General features: G+C 42.0%; 1 protein-coding gene across 1 annotated transcript in view; it reads left to right on the top strand.

The window, feature by feature from the left end:
* Positions 1 to 20,203, top strand: part of POLR3A (RNA polymerase III subunit A) — a 205,050-nt gene that overhangs the window by 13,446 nt on the left and 171,401 nt on the right. Inside the window, exons 3-4 of the mRNA XM_073571227.1 lie at positions 2,556 to 2,693; positions 8,995 to 9,166. Of these exons, the coding sequence (XP_073427328.1) occupies positions 2,556 to 2,693; positions 8,995 to 9,166 (310 nt within the window). The remainder of the gene's footprint in view (positions 1 to 2,555; positions 2,694 to 8,994; positions 9,167 to 20,203) is intronic.

Here is a 20,203-nt window from a genome sequence, read left to right as displayed (position 1 = left end):
ATCGATAAAAAAAATACATATATACACATTTGGTATTGCTGCGTTCAGAAATGTCTGATCTATCAAAATATGAAATTAGTCCAATTGGTAAACAGCGTAACGAGAAAAAAATCAAAACCCCAGAATTAGTTTTCTGGCTTCCGCAACACTGCAATACAATGCAGTAAGAGGCGGCCAAAACATTGTATCTTCAAAATTGTATCAGACTTATCAGTATGAACATCTGGCTAGAGTGCAGAAAATAAGCCATCGCCTAGCCCTAGATCCTGAAAAATGAAAATGTTATGGGTCTAGGAATATGGCAGAAAAAGAAAAATGTCCACACTTTTTTTTTTTCATCTCTTCAAAAAATTAAGCATGTTTGTTAACTGCGTACTCGTACTGGCCTGGGGAATCGTGTTGCCAAGTCAGTTTTACCATATAGTGAATATTGAGATAGTGGAATTGCATAATAAAATGAATGGAGTCATTCAAAAATCCTATTCGTCCTTCAGAAAGCAAGCCCCCCTACTGCTATGTGGATGGAAAAATTAAAAAGTTGTTGCTCTTGGAAGAGGGGAGGAAAAAATAGAGACCGACCCTGGGTGTAAAGGGGCTAATAAATTTTAATTGTCTTTATGTGTATTTTTAATAGGTATTACAGAAACCGATATAAATTGATATTCTTTTACCTTTGGGGTGCTACATTTTTTTTATTTTATTTTTTTTTTTTGCTGATGATCAATGTGTCAAAACATGACACTTACACACAGTAAATATGGAAGGCACAGGCCTTAAGAGACCCTATCTCTCATGCTGCTAGTGCTTCAGCTGTGCACTGCGCTTGTGCCACGCACCTGAAACACGTAGATGTCTTGAACCATGCGTGAAATTTTAACTTTTGTCATCCGATTTGAATCTACCTACCAATATAGAAGTTTGCACGTCCATAGAGCTGGATCATCTTGTCCTTGTTGTAACTAATAGTTCAATGCCAAGTTGTCCGCTATGTTCTCAGAATCGCTGCCCTGGTGCCTGAACCCGCTGTCACCGCTACACTGTTTAGAGCGCAGCAGTCAAACTTTTGTGGTTCGTAGCACCATTTTCAGAGACGTTTTTATTTTTCATCGGTGGAGCTTGTTTTATGCATGATGAGCTGTTTTAATTGATACCATTTTTGGGTACATATAAAGTTTTGATGGTTTCTTACTGCATTCTTTAGGGAGAACAGGTAACCAAAAAGAAACTAAACTTTGGTCTTTTTGAATTTTGATTTTTTTTTTTTCTTTTTATAGAATTTACTAAACTGGTTCATTTTATATTTAGATAGACCAGACTGTTAGGAATGAGGAAATACTGACTGTTTCTTTTTAGATTTTTAAGTTCTTTATTTATATTGTGTTAGAAGTGGAAGTGACTTGACTTGAAATTTTTTTTCTCAACTTTTTTTATACCTTAAAATTTCCTTGATTTCAAGTCCCTTGACTTCATCTACCGGTGAGAACAGGTCAGGCAGCCTGCCATTGTACTGCTAATGTCAGGCTGCCCGACTTGAAGAAGCCTTTTATGAATTCAGCATGATATTGCTTAATAAAGAGGAACTTAGTATTAACACCACAGCAGTCATTATTCAAGTTTGGTATCGCTGACATCAAACTGACCTGGAGAATCATGTTACCAGGTCACTTCTACCACACAAAATCCATAAGCTAAACCCAAGCTACAATGCAGGAATTGCGTGTATTCACTGCATGGTCATATTGCGCTGTGGGCAGGGCCGCTATTTAGGATAGACAGATTAGGTTCTGCCAGTGGTTTTCGGTGACTCTGTCATATTGCAGTCACCTACACAATGGGCTCGATTCATCAAAACTTTTTTTCTGCCAAGCTTTGACTTGGCGTCTTCAAGCCAGCTTCTCCCAGCTCCACTAAAATGGCCACGCTGTGGCATCCAGTCAGGTACTGGAGTGATTTCTCTGGTGTAGAGCATGGAGGCGTGCACTTCTTTATGACTTCTGATTCCAGGACATCTCATCAAGAACGACATGAACAATGCTGCTCTTGCTCAATTGGGCCCAATGTCTCTGCACTGTGATCCGAAGCCTCCCGAAGGGAAGGAGGGACATCACACACGGAGCAGATCCCATCTACTTTTACTGTCGTAACGCGAGCTAGCAGTACACTAGATTTTCCTGGCAAATTTCAGCAGCTGCTCCCCCCAGTATTTAAAAGTTCAAAATATCAAAACTTTTTAAATTATTTTTCAAAATTTTATACCATTAAAAAAATGCATTTTCCCCAAAAAAATAACCAGTAATACTAGCCTTTTTTTTTCTTAAATTCCCTTTTGTATTCGGTTTCCCTTTAGCAACACAACCTGTAAGAATAAGCATGTGAATTTAGACTTGTCCATTGAAATAAATTGGCCAGCAATATAATGTATTTGAGAGGACAAGAGGTGATAATCCTGTAAAGTGTGATTGGCCCATCTATAAAGAGTAGTTCCCTAATAGTGTATGTGAAACAAGATTTTCTAAGCTAAACAAGCCCTTTAATATAATTCTGTTCGTTTTCAGGGTACTAGCGAGAAGGATCGTCCCTGCCTGACCTGTGGGAAAAACTTGGCTGATTGCTTAGGTCATTATGGATACCTAGATCTGGAACTTCCTTGTTTTCACGTAGGGTATTTCAAGGCTGTCATTGGCATTTTACAGGTAAGTTGAATGACGCAATGCTATGTAGAATTAGGGTGGTTTTCATTGGCGTAAGAGATGATGTTATATGCATGTTCTTTAAAGGTTTTTTCCACCAAACAAAAAATTTTAATCAATAGATTTTTGAATAATAATACGTTCCACAATTGGATGTTTTGAAATATAATGTTCTTGTGCTGAGGTAATCTTATAAATGTGCCCCTGCTGTGTACTGTGCAATGGCTGTGTCTGACCGTACAGGAACATGGTCTGATCATACTACAGCTCCTGGGCAGGACATTACAGCAGGGGTCATGGCTGATTTTTTTTTTTTTTCCTGAGAGGTAAAACATTTCCCTGCCTGTTCTTAACCGCTTTCTGACATATGACATACTATCCAGTCCATGTGCCCTGGGATTTAATTCCCAAGGACGGGATAGTACGTCATCATAGCGATCAGCGGCACCCCCGGGGGGAGCGCCGCTGATCACGGCCGGGTGTCAGCTGATTCACAGCTGACACCCGGCACTATGTGTCAGGGGCAGTCACGGACCACCTCCGCCACGTTAACCCCTGGCACACTGCGATCAAACACGATCGCAGTGTACCGGGGGCATAGGAGAGAAGCGTACAGGGAGGGGGCTTCCCTGCGACCCCCGGAGCAGCGCGATGTGCTGCGTCGCTCCGAGGGTCCTCCTCTCTGCAGGCCCCCGGATCCAATATGGCCGCGGGGGCCGGCAGAGAGGCGGCTTCCACAGTGCCTGCTGAGAGAGGGCACGAAGAAGCCTGCAGCAGCGCCTGTCAGTTCGCTGATCTGACAGAGTGCTGTCTAAACTGTCAGATCAGCAATCTGACACCTTATAGTGATTTCCACCCCCCCCCCCCCGGGACAATATAGTAAAGTAGAAAAAAGTGTAAAAATAATTTATAAAAAAAATCCCCAAATAAAAAAAAAATCCCCAATAAATTTTTTTTTTTTTTTTTTTTTGTAAATAAAAAAACCTATAAAAATGCACATATTTAGTGTCGCTGCGTCCGTAACGACTCGCCCTATAAAACTCTCACTAGTTAACCCCTTTAGTTAACTCCTTCAAAAAAAAAGCAAAAAACAATGCTTTATCATACCGCCGAACAAAAAGTGCAATAACGCGCGATCAAAAAGACGGATATAAATAAACATGGTACCGCTGAAAACATCATCTTGTCCCGTAAAAAATGAGCCGCCACACAGCGTCATCAGCGAAAAAATAAAGTTGGCAGAATAAAGCGATGCAAAAATAATTATTTTTTTAATATAAAATTGTTTTCATTGCATAAAAGCGCCAAAACATAAAAAAAGACATAAATGAAGTATCGCTGTAATCGTACTGACCCGAAGAATAAAACAGCTTTATCAATTTGACCACACGCGGAGCGGTGTAAACGCACCCCCCCAAAAGAAATTCTTGAAATGCTTGTTTTTGTTCATTCTGCACCCCAAAAATCGGAATAAAAAGCGATCAAAAAATGTCACGTGCCGAAAATGGTAACAATAAAATAAGACCTCACATGACTCAGTGGGTCAAAATATGGAAAAATTATAGCTCTCAAAATGCGTGCGACAGCTGCCAAACATAAAAACCCGCCATAAATAGTAAATCAAACCCCCTAAGTTAGGGAAAAATAATAAAATTAAAAGAAATGTATTTATTTCCATTTTCACATTAGGCTTAGGGCTAGGGTAAGGCTGTGTGCACATGATGCGGATTCTGCTGCAGATGTTTCCGCGCAGATTTGGCTAAATCCGCAGGTCAAACGACCTGCGTTTTACCTGTGGATTTACTGCGGATTGGCCTGCGGTTTTCCCCTGCGGTTTGACACCTGGTAATGGAGCAGGTGTCAAACCGCTGCGGATTCCGCACAAAGAAGTGACATGCTGCGGATTTAAAACCGCAGCAAATCCGCGTGGAAAAATCCGCAGCATGTGCACTGCGTTTTTAACTTTCCATTGAATATAAAGATACTGTACAACGCAGCAGAAACTGCTGCGGATCCGCCGTGCCAAATTTGTTGCGGATCCGCAGCAGAATCCGCAACGTGTGCACACATCCTTAGGATTAGGAGTGTGTTGGGGTTAGGGTTGAAGTTAGAATTGGGGGGGGTTTCCACTGTTTGGGCACATCAGGGGCTTTCCAAATGCAACTTGGCGTCTGATCTCAATTCCAGCCAATTCTGCGTTCAAATAGTCAAACGGTGCTCCTTCCCTTCCAAGCTCTGCCATGCGCCCAAACAACAAATTTTGGGGTCCAATTTCTCCTGTTACCCTTGGGAAAATAAAAAATTGGGGGCAAAAATATCATTTTTGTGGTAAAAAATGATTTTTTATTTTTTATGGCTCTACGTTATAAACTCCTGTGAAGCACTTGGGGGTGTTCAAAGTGCTCACCACATATCTATATAAGTTCCTTGGGGGGTCTAGTTTCCAAAATGCGGTCACACGTTGGGGGTTTCCACAGTTTAGGCACATCGGGGGCTCTCCAAAGGCAACATGACACCCGCAGACCATTCCATCAAAGTCTGCATTCCAAAACGTCACTACTTCCCTTCTGAGCCTCGACGTGTGCCCATACAGTAGTTTTCTCCCACATATGGGGTGTCAGGGTACTCAGGACAAATTGGACAACAACTTTTGTGGTCCAATTTCTCCTGTTACCCTTGGGAAAATAAATAATTGGGGACTAAAAGATCATGATTTTTTTTTTTTTTTTTTTTTTTTTTTTTATTTTCACTCCCGGGTGTTATAAACTTCTGTGAAGCACTTGGGGGGGGTTCAAAGTGCTCACCACATATCTAGAGAAGTTCCTTGGGGGGTCTAGTTTCCAAAATGGTGTCATTTGTGGGGGGTTTCCACTGTTTTGGTACACCAGGGGCTCTCCAAACGCGACATGGCGTCCGATCTCAATTCCAGCCAAAAAAGTCAATTGGCGCTACTTCCCTTCCGCCCTCTGCCATGCGCCCAAATAGTCGTTTACCCCCACATATGGGGTATCAGCATACTTAGGACAAATTGCACAATAACTTTTAGGGTCCTGTTACCCTTGGGAAAATAAAAATTGGGGGTGTAAAGATCATTTTTGTGGAAAAAATATGATTTTTTAATTGTACCGCTGTACGTTATAAACTTCTGTGAAGCCCTTGAGGGTTCAAAGTTCTCACCACATATCTAGATAAGTTCCTTAGGGGGTCTAGATTCCAAAATGGGGTCACTTGTGGGGCGGTTTCCACTGTTTAGTCATCTCAGGGGCTCTCTAAACGTGACATGGCGTCTGATCTGAATTCCAGCCAATTTTGCGTTGGAAAAGTCAAACGGCGCTCCTTCTCTTCTGAGCTCTGCCATGCGCCGAAACATTGGTTCCCTCCCACATATCAGGTATCAGCGTACTCAGGACAAATTGCACAATAACTTTTGCAGTCCAACTTCTCCTGTAACCCTTGGTAAAATTAAAAAAAAAAAAAAAAAAAAATGGACCTGAAATAATTTTTTGGTGAAAAAAAGTTAAATGTTCATTTTTTTTTTTTTAAACATTAAAAAAATTCCCGTGAAGCACCTGAAGGGTTAATAAACTTCTTGAATGTGGTTTTGAGCACCTTGAGGGGTGCAGTTTTTAGAATAGTGTCACTTTTGGGTATTTTCTATCATATAGACCCCTCAAATTCACTTCAAATATAATGTGGTCCCTAAAAATAAAATGGTGTTTTGAAAATGAGAAATCGTTGGTCAACTTTTAACCCTTATAACTTCCTAACAAAAAAATTTTGGTTCCCAAATTGTGCTGATGTAAAGTAAACATGTGGGAAATGTTATTTATTAAGTTTTTTGTGTGCCATATCTCTGTGATTTAAGGGCATAAGAATTCAAAGTTGGAAAATTGCAAAATTTTCAAAATTTTCTCCAAATTTCCGTTTTTTTCACAAATAAACGCAAGTTTTATCAATGAAATTTTTACCACTAACCTGAAGTACAATATGTCACGAGAAAACAATGTCAGAATCACCAGGATCCATAGAAGCGTTCCAGAGTTATTACCTCATAAAGGGACAGTGGTCAGAATTGTAAAAATTGGCCCGGTCATGAATGTGCAAACCACCCTCGGGGGTAAAGGGGTTAAACAATATTTTATCTCAAAGAAATAATCACTTGTGATCTCCTGCTGTAATGTCTGTGTAGCTTTTTTTTTCCTCTGCCCAGGAGCTGTGTTATGATCAGACCATGTTCCTGTACGGTCAGACACAGACAGTACACAGCAGGGACACATTTAAAAGATTATCTCAGCACATGAACATTTTATTTAAACAAATGGTAGAACTTATTATAATTCCATGATCTATTGATTAAAATCAACTTTCCTTCTTGGGAAAACCCCTTTAAATATATTTTCTCTAAACAGATATGTGTTTGTAGTGGTTTAGTGTCATTAACATATTGATGACCTCTCCTTCGGTTATGTCACAAATATGAGATCATCTGGTAAGACACCTGGCTCCTCCGATCAGCTGGAAGCTGGTGAAGTAGATATCAGCTGATTGTTTGATCGACACTAACCATATTTATGACTTAACTTAAAGGGGTCGAATCAATAGGGGTCAGATGTGTGGTACCCGGCCTCGGCCACCATGCAGTTGATGGAGCTATGCTGTCCAGCTCCGCAGCTAAGCACATCCGACTGCCACTTGCCCTGAGAACAGCTAATGGGTGGGGGTGCCAGGTCTTGCATCTCTCCAATCAGATATCGATGATCTATCCTAAGGATTGGCCATCATTAAAGTTCTCAACTATCCCTTTAAGGATAAGTAATCAAAACTTTTGGCCCAGACAACCTCTTTAATAGTGAAACAAGCTTATGTCAGTTGTTTTTGCATTAAACACATTGTTCCATTTTAATTTATTTTTCTTTTTCTTGAAAGTATTCCAGTAGATATTTTTTTTTTCTTAAACTTGTCAGTCATTTTTAGGTAAATTGATGTGAGGATTCACAAGTCTGCAGTCACATAGTAATTGTAGACTTCTAGTTTATGACTAGAGAACCAGCCTGGGTCGTAAGCGTTTAAACTTTGTATACCAGACAACCCGTTTTAGCTTGTACAGTGACTAAACATTGTCGCTTTTTCTATGGTTTGTTTGGCGTAGAGATGGCTTTTTTTTTTCTTGCATGCGACTTCTTTGTTCATTTACTTCACTCATAAATGTTTAAATCCTGGACAAGCAGAAAGTCACAGATACTTAACCCTGCATTTGCTATGAATGCTTCCTCACATGCTAATACATTTTGACCTACGGTACTTCTAGTAAGACCGGAGTATAATGCACCTCAAAACCAGACATGGGCACCTTAATAAATGTGGGCTTTGTTCTCGTCCAGACTGTGGGTGGTCAAGTTTCTCTACTTTTTGGATAACTTTGATCCTTGTTATTCTGTCTCTGAATTGTTTGGTGGAGCTTGTATATATAGTCAATAAATATGCATCCTTTATCCAAAAGCTCACCATTTTTGTTCATGGACTGATTGCTGCACTCCACCTTATTTGTATCTCAGCCCATTGTCAAGAATGTAATCATCTTTAGGCTATATGCACACGTTGCGGATTTTGATGCGGATCCGCAGCGTTTATTGCCGCACGGATTTGCATCAAATCCGCAGTGTAGTGCACAGGCAGTGTTAGTCTATGGTAAATGAAGAATTGCTGTGCACATGCTGCGGAAAAATCTGCGCAAATCATGATCATCATCCGCGCATGAAATCAGCAAGCGTTGTCACCTGCAGTTTCTGCCAAGAGATGCGGATTTGGTGCAGAAAATTCCGCAGACTAATCTGCAACGTGTGCACATAACCTTATAGGGGTTGCCCAAGTTACTGAAAAATCTGCTCAGATGGCAACACACCTAAAATAATTATGTAACATGTACTCACCCGCTTCACTCCTGAACCTAAATCCTCCTTGCTGGTCCGCAGTTTATCTTGCATGCATATGTGACACACCAATTACCCCACATGACCTCTGCAGTCAATTGCCTTCCTCACATGTTTCATGCCTCATATTAGTGGTTGGCTGTATCAGTCACATACAGTATATGGAAGCCCAGCATGAGAATAGTTGATGCAGTGTTAAAGCTGCAGGAGTGAAAAGGGTTAGTATATATTATTCATTTTGGCAGGCTTATTGCTCATACGTGGATTTTTTAGCACTTTTGAAAAAGTTCATAAAATGTTTCTAATTGTATTACAACTAGAATACGTTTCATTTATGTATGCACTTAATAATACATTTTGATTGCCTCTTCCAGATGATCTGCAAGACCTGCTCCCATATTATGTTGAGCACCGAAGAAAAGAAACAGTTCTTGGATTTCTTAAAGAGGCCAGGCCTTGCATACCTGCAGAAAAGAGGACTAAAAAAGAAAATCTCCGACAAGTGTCGCAAAAAGACAATTTGTTTGAACTGTGGCGCCTTTAACGGTCAGATTTATTTTGTATTTTTATGAAACAAATATTTTTGTGGTTCAGGCTTTTTTTTTCTTGTGTTGCAAAAGGGTCAAAGGAATACTGAGAGATTAAGTAAGTAATATTGCTTATCTGGTGACAATGGCACTTCTCAAAGGATGTTATTTATTGGGCAGAAAGTTTTTTTCATTCCTTGAAGTTAATGTGTTAGGGTCAATAATAAGGATTTAAGCAAGTTTGACTGGGGCCAAATTTTGATAAGAGGACGGAGTCAAAGCATTTCCAATATGAGAGATCTTGTGCATTTGTAGTGGTTAGTACTCGGCAAACCTTGTGCACAGAAGTATTGTCAAGGATCATAAGTGCCCAAGACTCGCTGTTGTGGTCAGGAAGAGGGGGATAGCCCGTCTGGTCAGATATTAAAGAAAGTAAAGTACTATGGCACAAATTTCTGGAAGACGTAATAATACAATACACCGTGCATCACAGCTTGCACCAGAATGCACTGTGAGAAGTGCCGGTGGACACTAGGCAAAATTTTGCTGGGAAACTTGGGTTTTGCCATTCATGTAGCTGTGTACCATTTACATTAATCAGGGATGTGCAGTTTAAAGGGAATCTGTCGCCACATTTGACCTATCTAAACTATTAATATACAGGTTATAGACTGCTGAGGAGAGTGATACCTGTATATATCAGATGTCTTGTTGAAAAATCGTCTTTTATCACTTTATGTAAATGACAAATTCCAGGTTGTGGAGAGGATGGTGCCTGGAAGATAACTCTGTCCCCAGAGCTTATTTTACAAGAAAGAGAGTTACCGGTGTGATGTCTGATGGCCGCTCTCTGCTCTCCTGATCTCACTGCAGAGCTGTGTGTGATTATACCTAACACATCTGCAGGTTCCTCTCAGCTTCAGCTTTCATCTCGCAGGCAGACAGGCTTGCAATATTGTTACAATACAGCAGAGCTAAGAGAGATGAGAGAGAAGCAGAAAATGTTTTTGTAAGAAGAAAAGTTCATTTCTCCTGCTCTGTGTTAGTTAAATGTCTTAACACTGATAACTCTCATTTTATTTAAGATAACTCCTCCTTCAGAGCTTATCTTTCAGGCAGAGCCCTCCCCATAGCCTGGAAGACATAATTTATATAAAGTGCTAAAAGATGATTGTAAAGGATTGCACCAGAGCGATCACATGGCATCCCACGGCTGCCACCACATGTGAAGAACCCGCACCTTGCCACCCCGCTTGATATCACTGTTACGTCCGCGGTATCACATGGTACGCTCTCCTCACTTGCACCAACGTGACATTCCACAGCCCCTGGGGACACGTAATGTCAGCTTGGCACAGGTTTACACAGATGCCTCTTGTTCACATGGGCCGAGGGAGGCACGGGGAGTGAGAGGATGTGGCCCACGCAGTTGCTGACGCCACACTCGCTCCCAACCTTCATAGGCTTCCTTCACTAGCACTAGTCAAACAGCTTTTGATCAGCCAGCTAGGACTGAAACCAGTTCCTTGTCAGATATAAGCCTGGTCTGTTAACAGAAACCAGCCCCAGTGGCATGGATAATTAAGCCAAGAACACGGACGTGTGAATTCGTGGATCGAGGTAAAATGGGAGCCCAAGGTTAAATTTTGTATTTAATTGCTCTAAGGGCATACTAGACATAACACTATATACAAAATGGTTATACATTAACAATGGTCAGATATGCAAATACAATTAGTGATAGTACAAACTATGCAGAATATAAGACTCACCAGTCAGATGGAAGACCTAGCTTGTGGTGGAGGGGCTGCCATATGGGAGGCTGGTGGGTCCCCTCTGTTCCTTGACTTATCCCCACATGATATGTCATGGTGACCTCCCCGGGAAAAAAAAGCAATAGGCCATACTTTAAATGAGCATTTATCCCCTTTAGATCACTCCCCTCCTGCCAACTAGACTGGACATACAGGGGTTGGACAAAATAATGGAAACACCTAACGTTTTGGCATCGTAATCTTCGAACATGTTATAAACATGCAAACCGTGACATATGGTAATGTTTTGTAGTTGATTATTTGTGTTATGTGATATGTGTATGCAAATTAACTGTTTGTTTTGCAGAATTGTAAGAACATTAATGAGAACCTGATACCAATGGCAGACCTCTCGGATTTTCAAAGAGGCCAAATTGTTGGTGCTCGTATGGCAGGCGCTAGTGTAACAGAAAGTGCCCGAATGCTTGTCGTGTCAAGAGGTACTGTCTCAAAAGTAATGACTGCGTTTAAAAGAGAAGGAAAAACATCCGCAGCAAAGCACAGGTCCGGCTGAAAGTCGAAGTTGACTGAGAGAGACCATCGGACTCTAAAGCGAATTGTGAGAGAGGATCGCAAGATCACGGCTCCGAAAATCACTGCTGTGCTCAATGAACACCTACAGAACCCAGTTTCCACAAAAGCTGTTCGTCGGGAGCTGCACAAATCTGGATTCCACGGAAGAGCTGTAATTAGAAAACCACTTATCTCAATGACAAATGTTTCCAAGCGTTTAGAGTGGTGTAGAAACCTCCAGAATTGGTCCCTCGAGTAGTCGAAACGTGATATTCTCAGACGAATCATCGTTTACCCTATTTCCGACCTCCGGCCTAGTGTACGTTTGGAGATAGCCGAAAGAAGCATTCCATCGAGACTGCCTTCTTCCAACCGTAAAACATGGCGGAGGTTCTGTGATGATGTGGGGTGCTATTTCGTGGCGATGCGCCGGGCCAATGATATCCCTTCATGGAAGAATTAACAGCTGAGATTATTTAGGCATTTTGGGCGACCAAGTGCATCCTATGGTTCAAGCACTGTTCCCGGAGGGGAACGCCATCTTTCAGGATGATAATACACCAATTCATACAGCTAGAATCGTTAAAGCATGGCACGAGGAACACTCTAATGAAGTTGAGTATCTCATCTGGCCCCCACAATCCCCAGACCTCAACATTATTGAGCATTTATGGTCGATTATAGAGATTCAAGTTGGACGTCGATTTCCGCCGGCATCGTCGCTCAAAGAACTGGAGGGTGTTTTAACTGAAGAATGGGCTAAAATTCCTTTGGAAACAATTCACACCTTGTATGAATCCATACCTCGGAGAATTGAGGCTGTAATCGCCGCAAAAGGTGGACCTACACCATATTAAACTAACTTTTGTTGATGTTTCCAGGTGTTTCCATTATTTTGTCCAACCCCTTTATATCCCCTCCCCTTTCATCTAGCAGCTAAAAGCACCAAACCTACAGTGGGTCATAACTCCTTTATTGGGCGGTCCTAGAGGTGGTTTTGGCACCATTAGATCCGGCTGGGCACCTGCTACGCATTGAGGCCTAACATGGCTTTTTTCTACTTGGCTCCTACTAGCCATTCTATGTAACTCCCCTCCATGCAGCGCTAGAACGGATTGAGACCTTGGAAGGCGTTCACCATGTTCTGTGGATTTCGGAAATATGCATGATGCACAGCTAGGACGTATAATATATCCATAACTCCTTATGAAATTATTTTTCTAGAATGTTCTAGAAGGTTTCTTTTAGCATCTTCAGCATGGCTCTATATTGCAAGGAAGTCTTTGTCCTGAGCTTAGCTGGCTTAAGGTGTCAGATTAGTCAGTCTCAGCCTTTTGAGGCTTGACCACCTGCCTCACTAGGTGTCATCTTTCTCCTTGAGGCTTTGAAAATGATGACAAACTGCTGAGCCAGGTTTCCTGTTCCTGCTGCAAAAGTAGGATATAAATGATTGACGTGAATTTATGTATCCAATATTCTTCACAATGATTTCTCAACAGCAAGGCATCTGATATGCGTCATGCAGATATCACTCACCTCAGTAGTCTATAACCTGCATACCCATATTAATAGTTTAAAACAAAAAAACCTGACCAACACCTCCATATACTGTGAACAGGTGGAAGCTGCAGTGACTGCATAATATGCAAGAAAAAGGGGCACAGCAGCACTTTGTAAGGACCAAGATATATGCAAGCACAAGATCTAGACTATTGTTGCTGAATAAAATGTACTTACAAAAATGAAGGTACTTAGTGCATAAATTGGCCAATTCATGTGAGCCCATCAACCATGGCAAGGTGACTCTTCTATCATCTTATACATGCCTCTCTCTTGTGACTGCCTCTGCACTCCTCCCATCAGCCCATGGGTGTTTTTAATTAGTTCTGGTTCCTTCCTGCCCATTTAAAATTGTAGGTTTATAACCCAAGAGAGACATGTTTAGGATGATGGGACCCAGGGCTGTGGAGTCGGTAAGCCACAGTTGCGACTCCGACTCCTTCATAAATGGCCAATTCATAACAACAAATTTACTGTTGTAAAATATTAAACATCGTGCTTATTCAGTTTCTCACCATCATATAAGTAATCAGACCACTTAGAGCAAAAACTACATTTATTAGAATACAATTAGAATATAGCAAATAACTTTTTTATAAACTTTTCTAAACTGTAAGTAAATATGCAATAAACACTTTTATGCAGTTAATAAGAAGAAATCTATAAATTTGTCCTCAGAAAAAGTATTGCCTCTGTCAGATCCTCCTTCATGGATGCCCTCAAATCTGATCTAATTATTTTGAGAGCAGAGAACAACCTCTCTACACTAACTTGTGTTGGTGGCAAAGCAGTAACCACTCAGGCAACATCTCTGACAATGTCAGGATACAGAGGAATCGCTTGTTGCACTGTTATTTTTGATGAACGGTCAAATTTCTCAATTTCTTTTAGTGCACATGAAAAATTCTGCTGAAATGTACTGGCTGTGTTCCTTGATGGGGATGACTCTTCTTCTATGCGGGAACGCTTTGCACGGTCCTTGTGATCCAAATATTTTTCGAAATTAAATTCTTCATCAGTTGATGAGGGTGAAGAAGTGGCAGGACGACCAAATTCTTCTTGTTCCTCCTGACTGTTCTGCAACCCTTTCATCCTTACTGCTATCTCAAACAGAGCTTCTTTTCCTTTACTTAGCTGTTGATCATCTAGAAGAATCCGATGCATTGGGTCTACATAAACAGCTGCCAAAAGAATGTTATTTTGTAATAGTAGCTCCTCTCTCCGTTTCATTGATGTAGCAATGCCACTTGCAATTAACCCTCCTCTTTGGGACAGGCGAAACATCAGGTTCTTCCACTCCTTTAAGAAAATACCTGGAGTTAAGTCCTCTGCTTGTAATTTTTTAGTCACTGTAAATGGGTGCTCTAGCAATTTTTCCAGCTCAGTCACCTGATTCCACTGACTTTCATTTAGGTCAGTTGAGGGTTAGCCATGTCTACAAGAAAGGTTTTCAGTTCAACCAAGCGCTGAATCATTAAGTAAGTACTGCCCCATCGTGTGGCTTGATCAATAATTGCCCCTTTTCCAGCACGTCTCTTCAAAATTGAGTCAACTTTAGGGGTTCTGGCAACAGTAGCCAATTTTCTCACCTTGCCAATCAGTGCAGCAGCATGTCCTTCTTGCAGACTGTCTCTTATAGCCAGCTGTAGCGTATGCACAACACAGCGCATGTGATGAATGAAAGAACATATTGACACAGTTTCAACAAGATCATCTAAACTATCATGTTGCTGTTCATCTGAAGCAGCTTCAGTTTGCTCCTCAGTTACAATACTGTGTTCCTCTATTTCATACATTTCTGTGTCTGTGGACCCAGAATGTTCTTCTAGCTGCTGGTCACCATCATTACTCTCATTCATTAGCTTAATAGTACTTATCATATTTGAAGCATTGTCAGTTACGACAGAAAGAACTTGCTCTTTTTTAAGTTCATAGTCTTGCAGAACCTTTTCCACCAAGACCTGGAGAAACTCACTGGTGTGATGAGCTTTGGTGTCTTTTACTGCCAATGTCTTGGTAACTATTTCATTTTTGTCACAAACAAATCGGACATTGATGGCAAAATAGTTCACTCTGTGACATGTGCAGGCATCCATTTTAAGAAACAGAAAGCGTCCCTTGAGAGTTTTTTTTAAGTTCTTCCTTTTGTTTAAAAGCTTCTTCGATTACTAATTTTCTAATACTCTCTCTCTCTCTCTCTCTCCAGAGAAACACCAAGCTTGCGGGCCATTTCCCCATTCAGACACATAAAAGCTGGTCGTGAAAATAATGAAATAGGCACACTATCCTTTACAACAAGCTCTATGATCTGTTTTTTAAATGTATCTACTGTCATTGTCACAGTAACTTTGTCACTGACAAAATATCTTGCAACTGATGGCTGCAAAGTTCTCTGCTCCTTTGTTTGGCTGGAAGAGCTGGGCACTGGTTCATTGGTTTGGATGCAGTCTTTCTCATCCACTGCTTTCAGTACTTCTGGATGAAAGCGCTGTAAATGTCTCTTTAGATTAGAAGCTCTGGTAGGAGCATTTTTATCTTTGCCTGAATAGGCACTCATCTTGGCTTCACAGCATTTGTTTTCGTCTGGATCATTTGTCATACACTGACAGACATAATGTTTTCTATCTTGAGTGATGGTGAAATGTTCAAATACAGCTGATTTAATGTGATGCTTCTTTGACATTCTCAGGTTTTTAATTCTGCATTCACAATCCAAATGACAATTGTTTTTCCTAAAAACAATTGTACAAAATTATTGCCAGGTCGTACAACTGATATAGTGGTCAGTAATACTGTTATTGTTCCTCATGTACTCACAGTTAACTGATGCAAAGTTTGTTGAAAGGATAATACTTCTTACAGTCTTCCTCTTCTGAGTAGCAGGCAGCTGTGAGATGCTTGGAAGACGCACACCTAGTATGATCTAGTCTAGAGGAGGAGCTTTACTACTAAGAATTTGCAACACATTTTCACTTTCAGTTTCATACATTGTAAGTAGGGGGGTTGGGGCAGCATGAGGTTAACCAAGTATAAGATTAGATAAGGGCAGTGGAGAACAGTGACACACAAGAAGTAAGAAATGTCTCTATCTCCAGCAGAACTGCTTATCTCTGTTGTTCATAGTTTGATAGAACATATATATTTGAGTAACATTTATAAAATTCATATGAAAGTTCAATTATGAAATATTAATACATTTTTTTTTAAAGCTGGAGTCGGTACATTTCTACCGACTCCGACTCCAACCAAAACTAACTCCGACTCCACAGCCCTGATGGGACCCATCAAAGAAGTGTCGCCTTGCTGTGGTTAATGACACATGTGAATTGGCCAATTTGTGCACTGTGCATTTTTGTAAGTACTTTTTGTTAGTACATTTTATTAAGCAACAGTGTAGTCTAGATCTTGTGTTTACATATATCTTGATCCTCACAGAGTGCTGCTGTGCCCCTTCATTGCATATTAATAGTTTAGATAGGTCAAATGTCGTGACAGATGTCCTTTAAAAAAAAAATACAAAGTGCCAATTTAGGGTAATTGTGGGAGGAAATTGACACCTCTTAAATGTCTACCTGTCCTCCAAATTACCAGATCTCAATCTGATTAAGCATTACCTTACCTAGGGGTTACCTTGACGCGGTGGAGCAGCTTGGTATACATTGTTTTGCAAAAAAAGTATCGACTAAATACCCTGTATTTGTTATCTTATCAGCACTTGCTGACTACTGTTATGTTTTACTGCAGGCTATTTCTGCACAATTGTCATTCTGTGCTCTCTGTTTGTGTTTGAGTCAGTGGGTGGTGTGAACATTGTCCTACCGACTTGTTCATATGTGTGCATGTCACATGTGTTTCCAACACAACCTACAAATGCTTAATCAGGGTTGAAAACAAGTTTGTGATCCCTGGAGTCTTCACCTCTTTGCTTACAGGACTAAACAATTTTGATGCATCGATGGAACCAGGACAGTATTAGGAGATACATTAAAGGGAATGTCCAATTTCAGTAAAGTGATTACAAAATTTTGTAAAGTTTATATATAATTGCAAATTCCTCAGATACTCGCCCTCCCTGGGTCCTGCACTGGCTCCTCACCACTCTTATGCTCCCAGTGTGGTGGCTAGAGCAGTGATGTCACATTGACCGCCCGTGTCTCTGCTCTAGACCATTCCTGAGTTCAGCTCTCATGCAAAGGTTGATGACCTGCAATGCTGAACTCAGTGACAAGCTAGATTGATAACGTTACCACACTGATCACAACACTGACAACGGAGCAGCGGTGATATGCCTGCGCTGGACCCAGGAGGCTCAAGACCCTGGTGAGTTTATTTTAAGTACTTTACACACTTTGAGTACCAGTTTATTGAAAGTGGACATCCCCTTTTAATCAGGCAGTACATTAAAACTGCCTGCCTCGTGGCATAAGAATATCCTCAGTTGGGGGGCGTGGCTATGTAGCGGCGGCGGACGGACGTACGTGCTGAGAGGGAGCTCCTGGAATCCTGACATTATCCGGTCAGTGGACCCTCACCACCGCGCTTTACCTGTCTCTCTGGACCCCCCTGGATTCCGGGCACTCCTGGACCCCCGTCGGAGAGCGCTGCTGGGCTCCTGTGTGCTGGCGGCAGTTGAAAGCTGGGGCGGCCGGCGGGGCCTGCAGAGGCAGCGGCCATCTTTGAAGCACACGCGCTGCCTGTGAGACGCGGTGCTGGTCCCCATTGCTGCAGCGCTGACGGACGGGTGAGCACATATCCTTCAAGGACTGTGGAGGACAAGCGGTGAGTTCCCTGAAAGATTAGGCCCCGCGTTCCTCCTCTTCGCTACATCACCTAGCCTGCTGGTGCTATTGCTTTAAGGGCCTGGGTCCCTTCCTGGCTGCTGTCTTGTGGGGCTCTGTGGTCTCTTCCCCACCCCCCCCCCCCCCCCCCCCGGGTTATAAGGGCCCTTGTTTGCTGCTTGGAGCCGGACATTGTTTCCCTGCGTGGCCTTACAGATCTGTGTCACCTTTGGGGCTCTGCTGCCACTGTATGATAGCCCTGCTGCGCCTATAATAGAGGTCTCCAGTGTACTGTTCTTAATAACCAGCTGTGCCATATTGCTGTTAAAATGAGCCGCTCTAAAGGGTCAGGAGCAGCTGAAAGACTGAAAGAATATGCTAGAATAGATAATTCTGACATCTCAAGACCCCTTAAAAATAACCCCTCACAGGCTCAGCGTAAAAGCCGCTCTTCTGGAGGCGAGGAGAGTGAGCAAGAGGCGTTAACCCTTAAACGGGCGTCTGAACAACTGATGCAGGCCATCTCCTTAACCAGGACATCTCTGACTGGGAAGATTGAGGACGTGCACACTGAGGTGGGACGCCTCCGACAAGATATGCAAGCCATGAGGGGCCGCATTACAGAGGTGGAGACACGGGTGTCCCAGGTAGAAGATACCATCACACCTATGGAATCCAAGTTAACGAAAGTGGCAGGCTCTATGAATGCATGGAGGCAAAAAGCGGACGACCTGGAGAACAGAATGCGTCTGAATAATATCCGAATTATTGGGCTCCCGGAACGTTCGGAGGGTCAACCCCCAGAGCAATTTCGGGAAGATTGGCTCAAAACTACTTTGGGAGATGAATTCTCTCCAACATTTGCGGTGGAGCGGGCCCACAGAGTCCCCACTAGGCCTCTTCCTCTTGTAGCCCCACCTAGACCTTTTCTGGCACGTCTTCTTAACTGCAGGGACAGGGATGTGGCTCTGCGTTTGGCACGGCAGAAAGCCCCATCAAGTTCAACAACGCCACGATCTCAATTTTCCCAGACTTCTCCATGGAACTTCAGAAACAACGGGCACAGTTCATGGAGGTCAAAAAGAGAGCCTCCGGGCGAGGAATGTTATGTACTCAATGATTTATCCGGCCCGGCTTCAAGTGGTTCATGAGGGTTCCACCCTGTTTTTCACGGATCCGGTGGAGGCGACTGAGTGGCTACGGTCCCACAAAGGGTCTGCTGCAAAGGAATCCTAGTGCATATATTGCTAGTCAATACCTTTGCATCAATGGTCTGATTGGAGCTCTATCCGCATGCGTCCAATTACAAACAATACCGGACACTGCTCAGTGATGGTATCCCCTTGTTTGCTTCATGACGGGAGTACAGGACTCTGCTCCCATACTGTTTGTTGTTTATTTACTTTGTTTTTTCTTTGTTGTGGTTTTATATGTTTTTTTAGGTAAGATTCGCAGCCAATGACAATTTTCATCTTTAGGTGATGTCTCTCTAAATTTTGCCTGGGTAATTATGTGCCCCATATTCAGCGGAGTCAAACATGGGGTCTGAGTTGATATGTATGACATGGAATGTGAGGGGTATAAAAACTCCCCGGAAAAAGATTAAGGTTTTCTCGCAGGTCTGACATTATCACTTTCACATTGTGGCCTTGGTGGAGACGCACCTGACCAGGGATACAGTTTGGTGTGTGCAGAAGCCTTGGGTACAATGGTCTGTTCACGCATTCCATACCAGCTACTCGAGAAGGGGTTTCATTGTTGGTACATAGAGACGATAGATGGGAAGCCAGGGAGACTCGGAGGGATCCTGAAGGTCGCTTTGTTTTTGTGCATGCACTGATAAATGCCAGGGAATATGTAATCCTATGTGTCTATAACCCCCCTCCGGCTAGTGTGTCCCTTCATAGGGCAATGAGTTTTGCCCTGGATTATCCAGATGCGGATGTTATTTGTATGGGAGATTTAAATATGGTCATGAACAACTGCCTTGATAAATTGAGATTGGATGATGGAAAGACTGGGGGGGCCTCTTCGCTGACTACAACTTCGCTGTCACTGTTTATGGGGGAGGGCGGGTGGCTGGATTTGTGGAGAATGCGTCACCCTGAGTCAGGGTGGATTTGATTTAAATCACGATTTAAATCACGATTTAAATCACTAGTCAGTAAGATACTTGCTACTTTAACATGCAAGTAGATGATGATTTTTAGAATCACTTTTTATATTACTTTTTTCTCCCCAGTTTAATGGGTTAATCATTCATATTTGGACACCACTGTTCTGTTGTACTTAGGAAAGAGAAAAATAATCCTGACCTTAATAACAATTTAAATAGATTTATTCAACTGAAACAATAACAACATTACAGCATAAGTTATTTGCTTAAACAAA

Source organism: Dendrobates tinctorius, unplaced genomic scaffold (genome assembly GCF_039654945.1).
Source record: "Dendrobates tinctorius isolate UK_male_01 unplaced genomic scaffold, ASM3965494v1 ptg000028l, whole genome shotgun sequence".
NCBI lineage: Eukaryota > Metazoa > Chordata > Amphibia > Anura > Dendrobatidae > Dendrobates > Dendrobates tinctorius.
The sequence above is the reverse complement of the archived record's forward strand: the minus strand, read 5'-3'. Positions and strand labels throughout refer to the sequence as shown.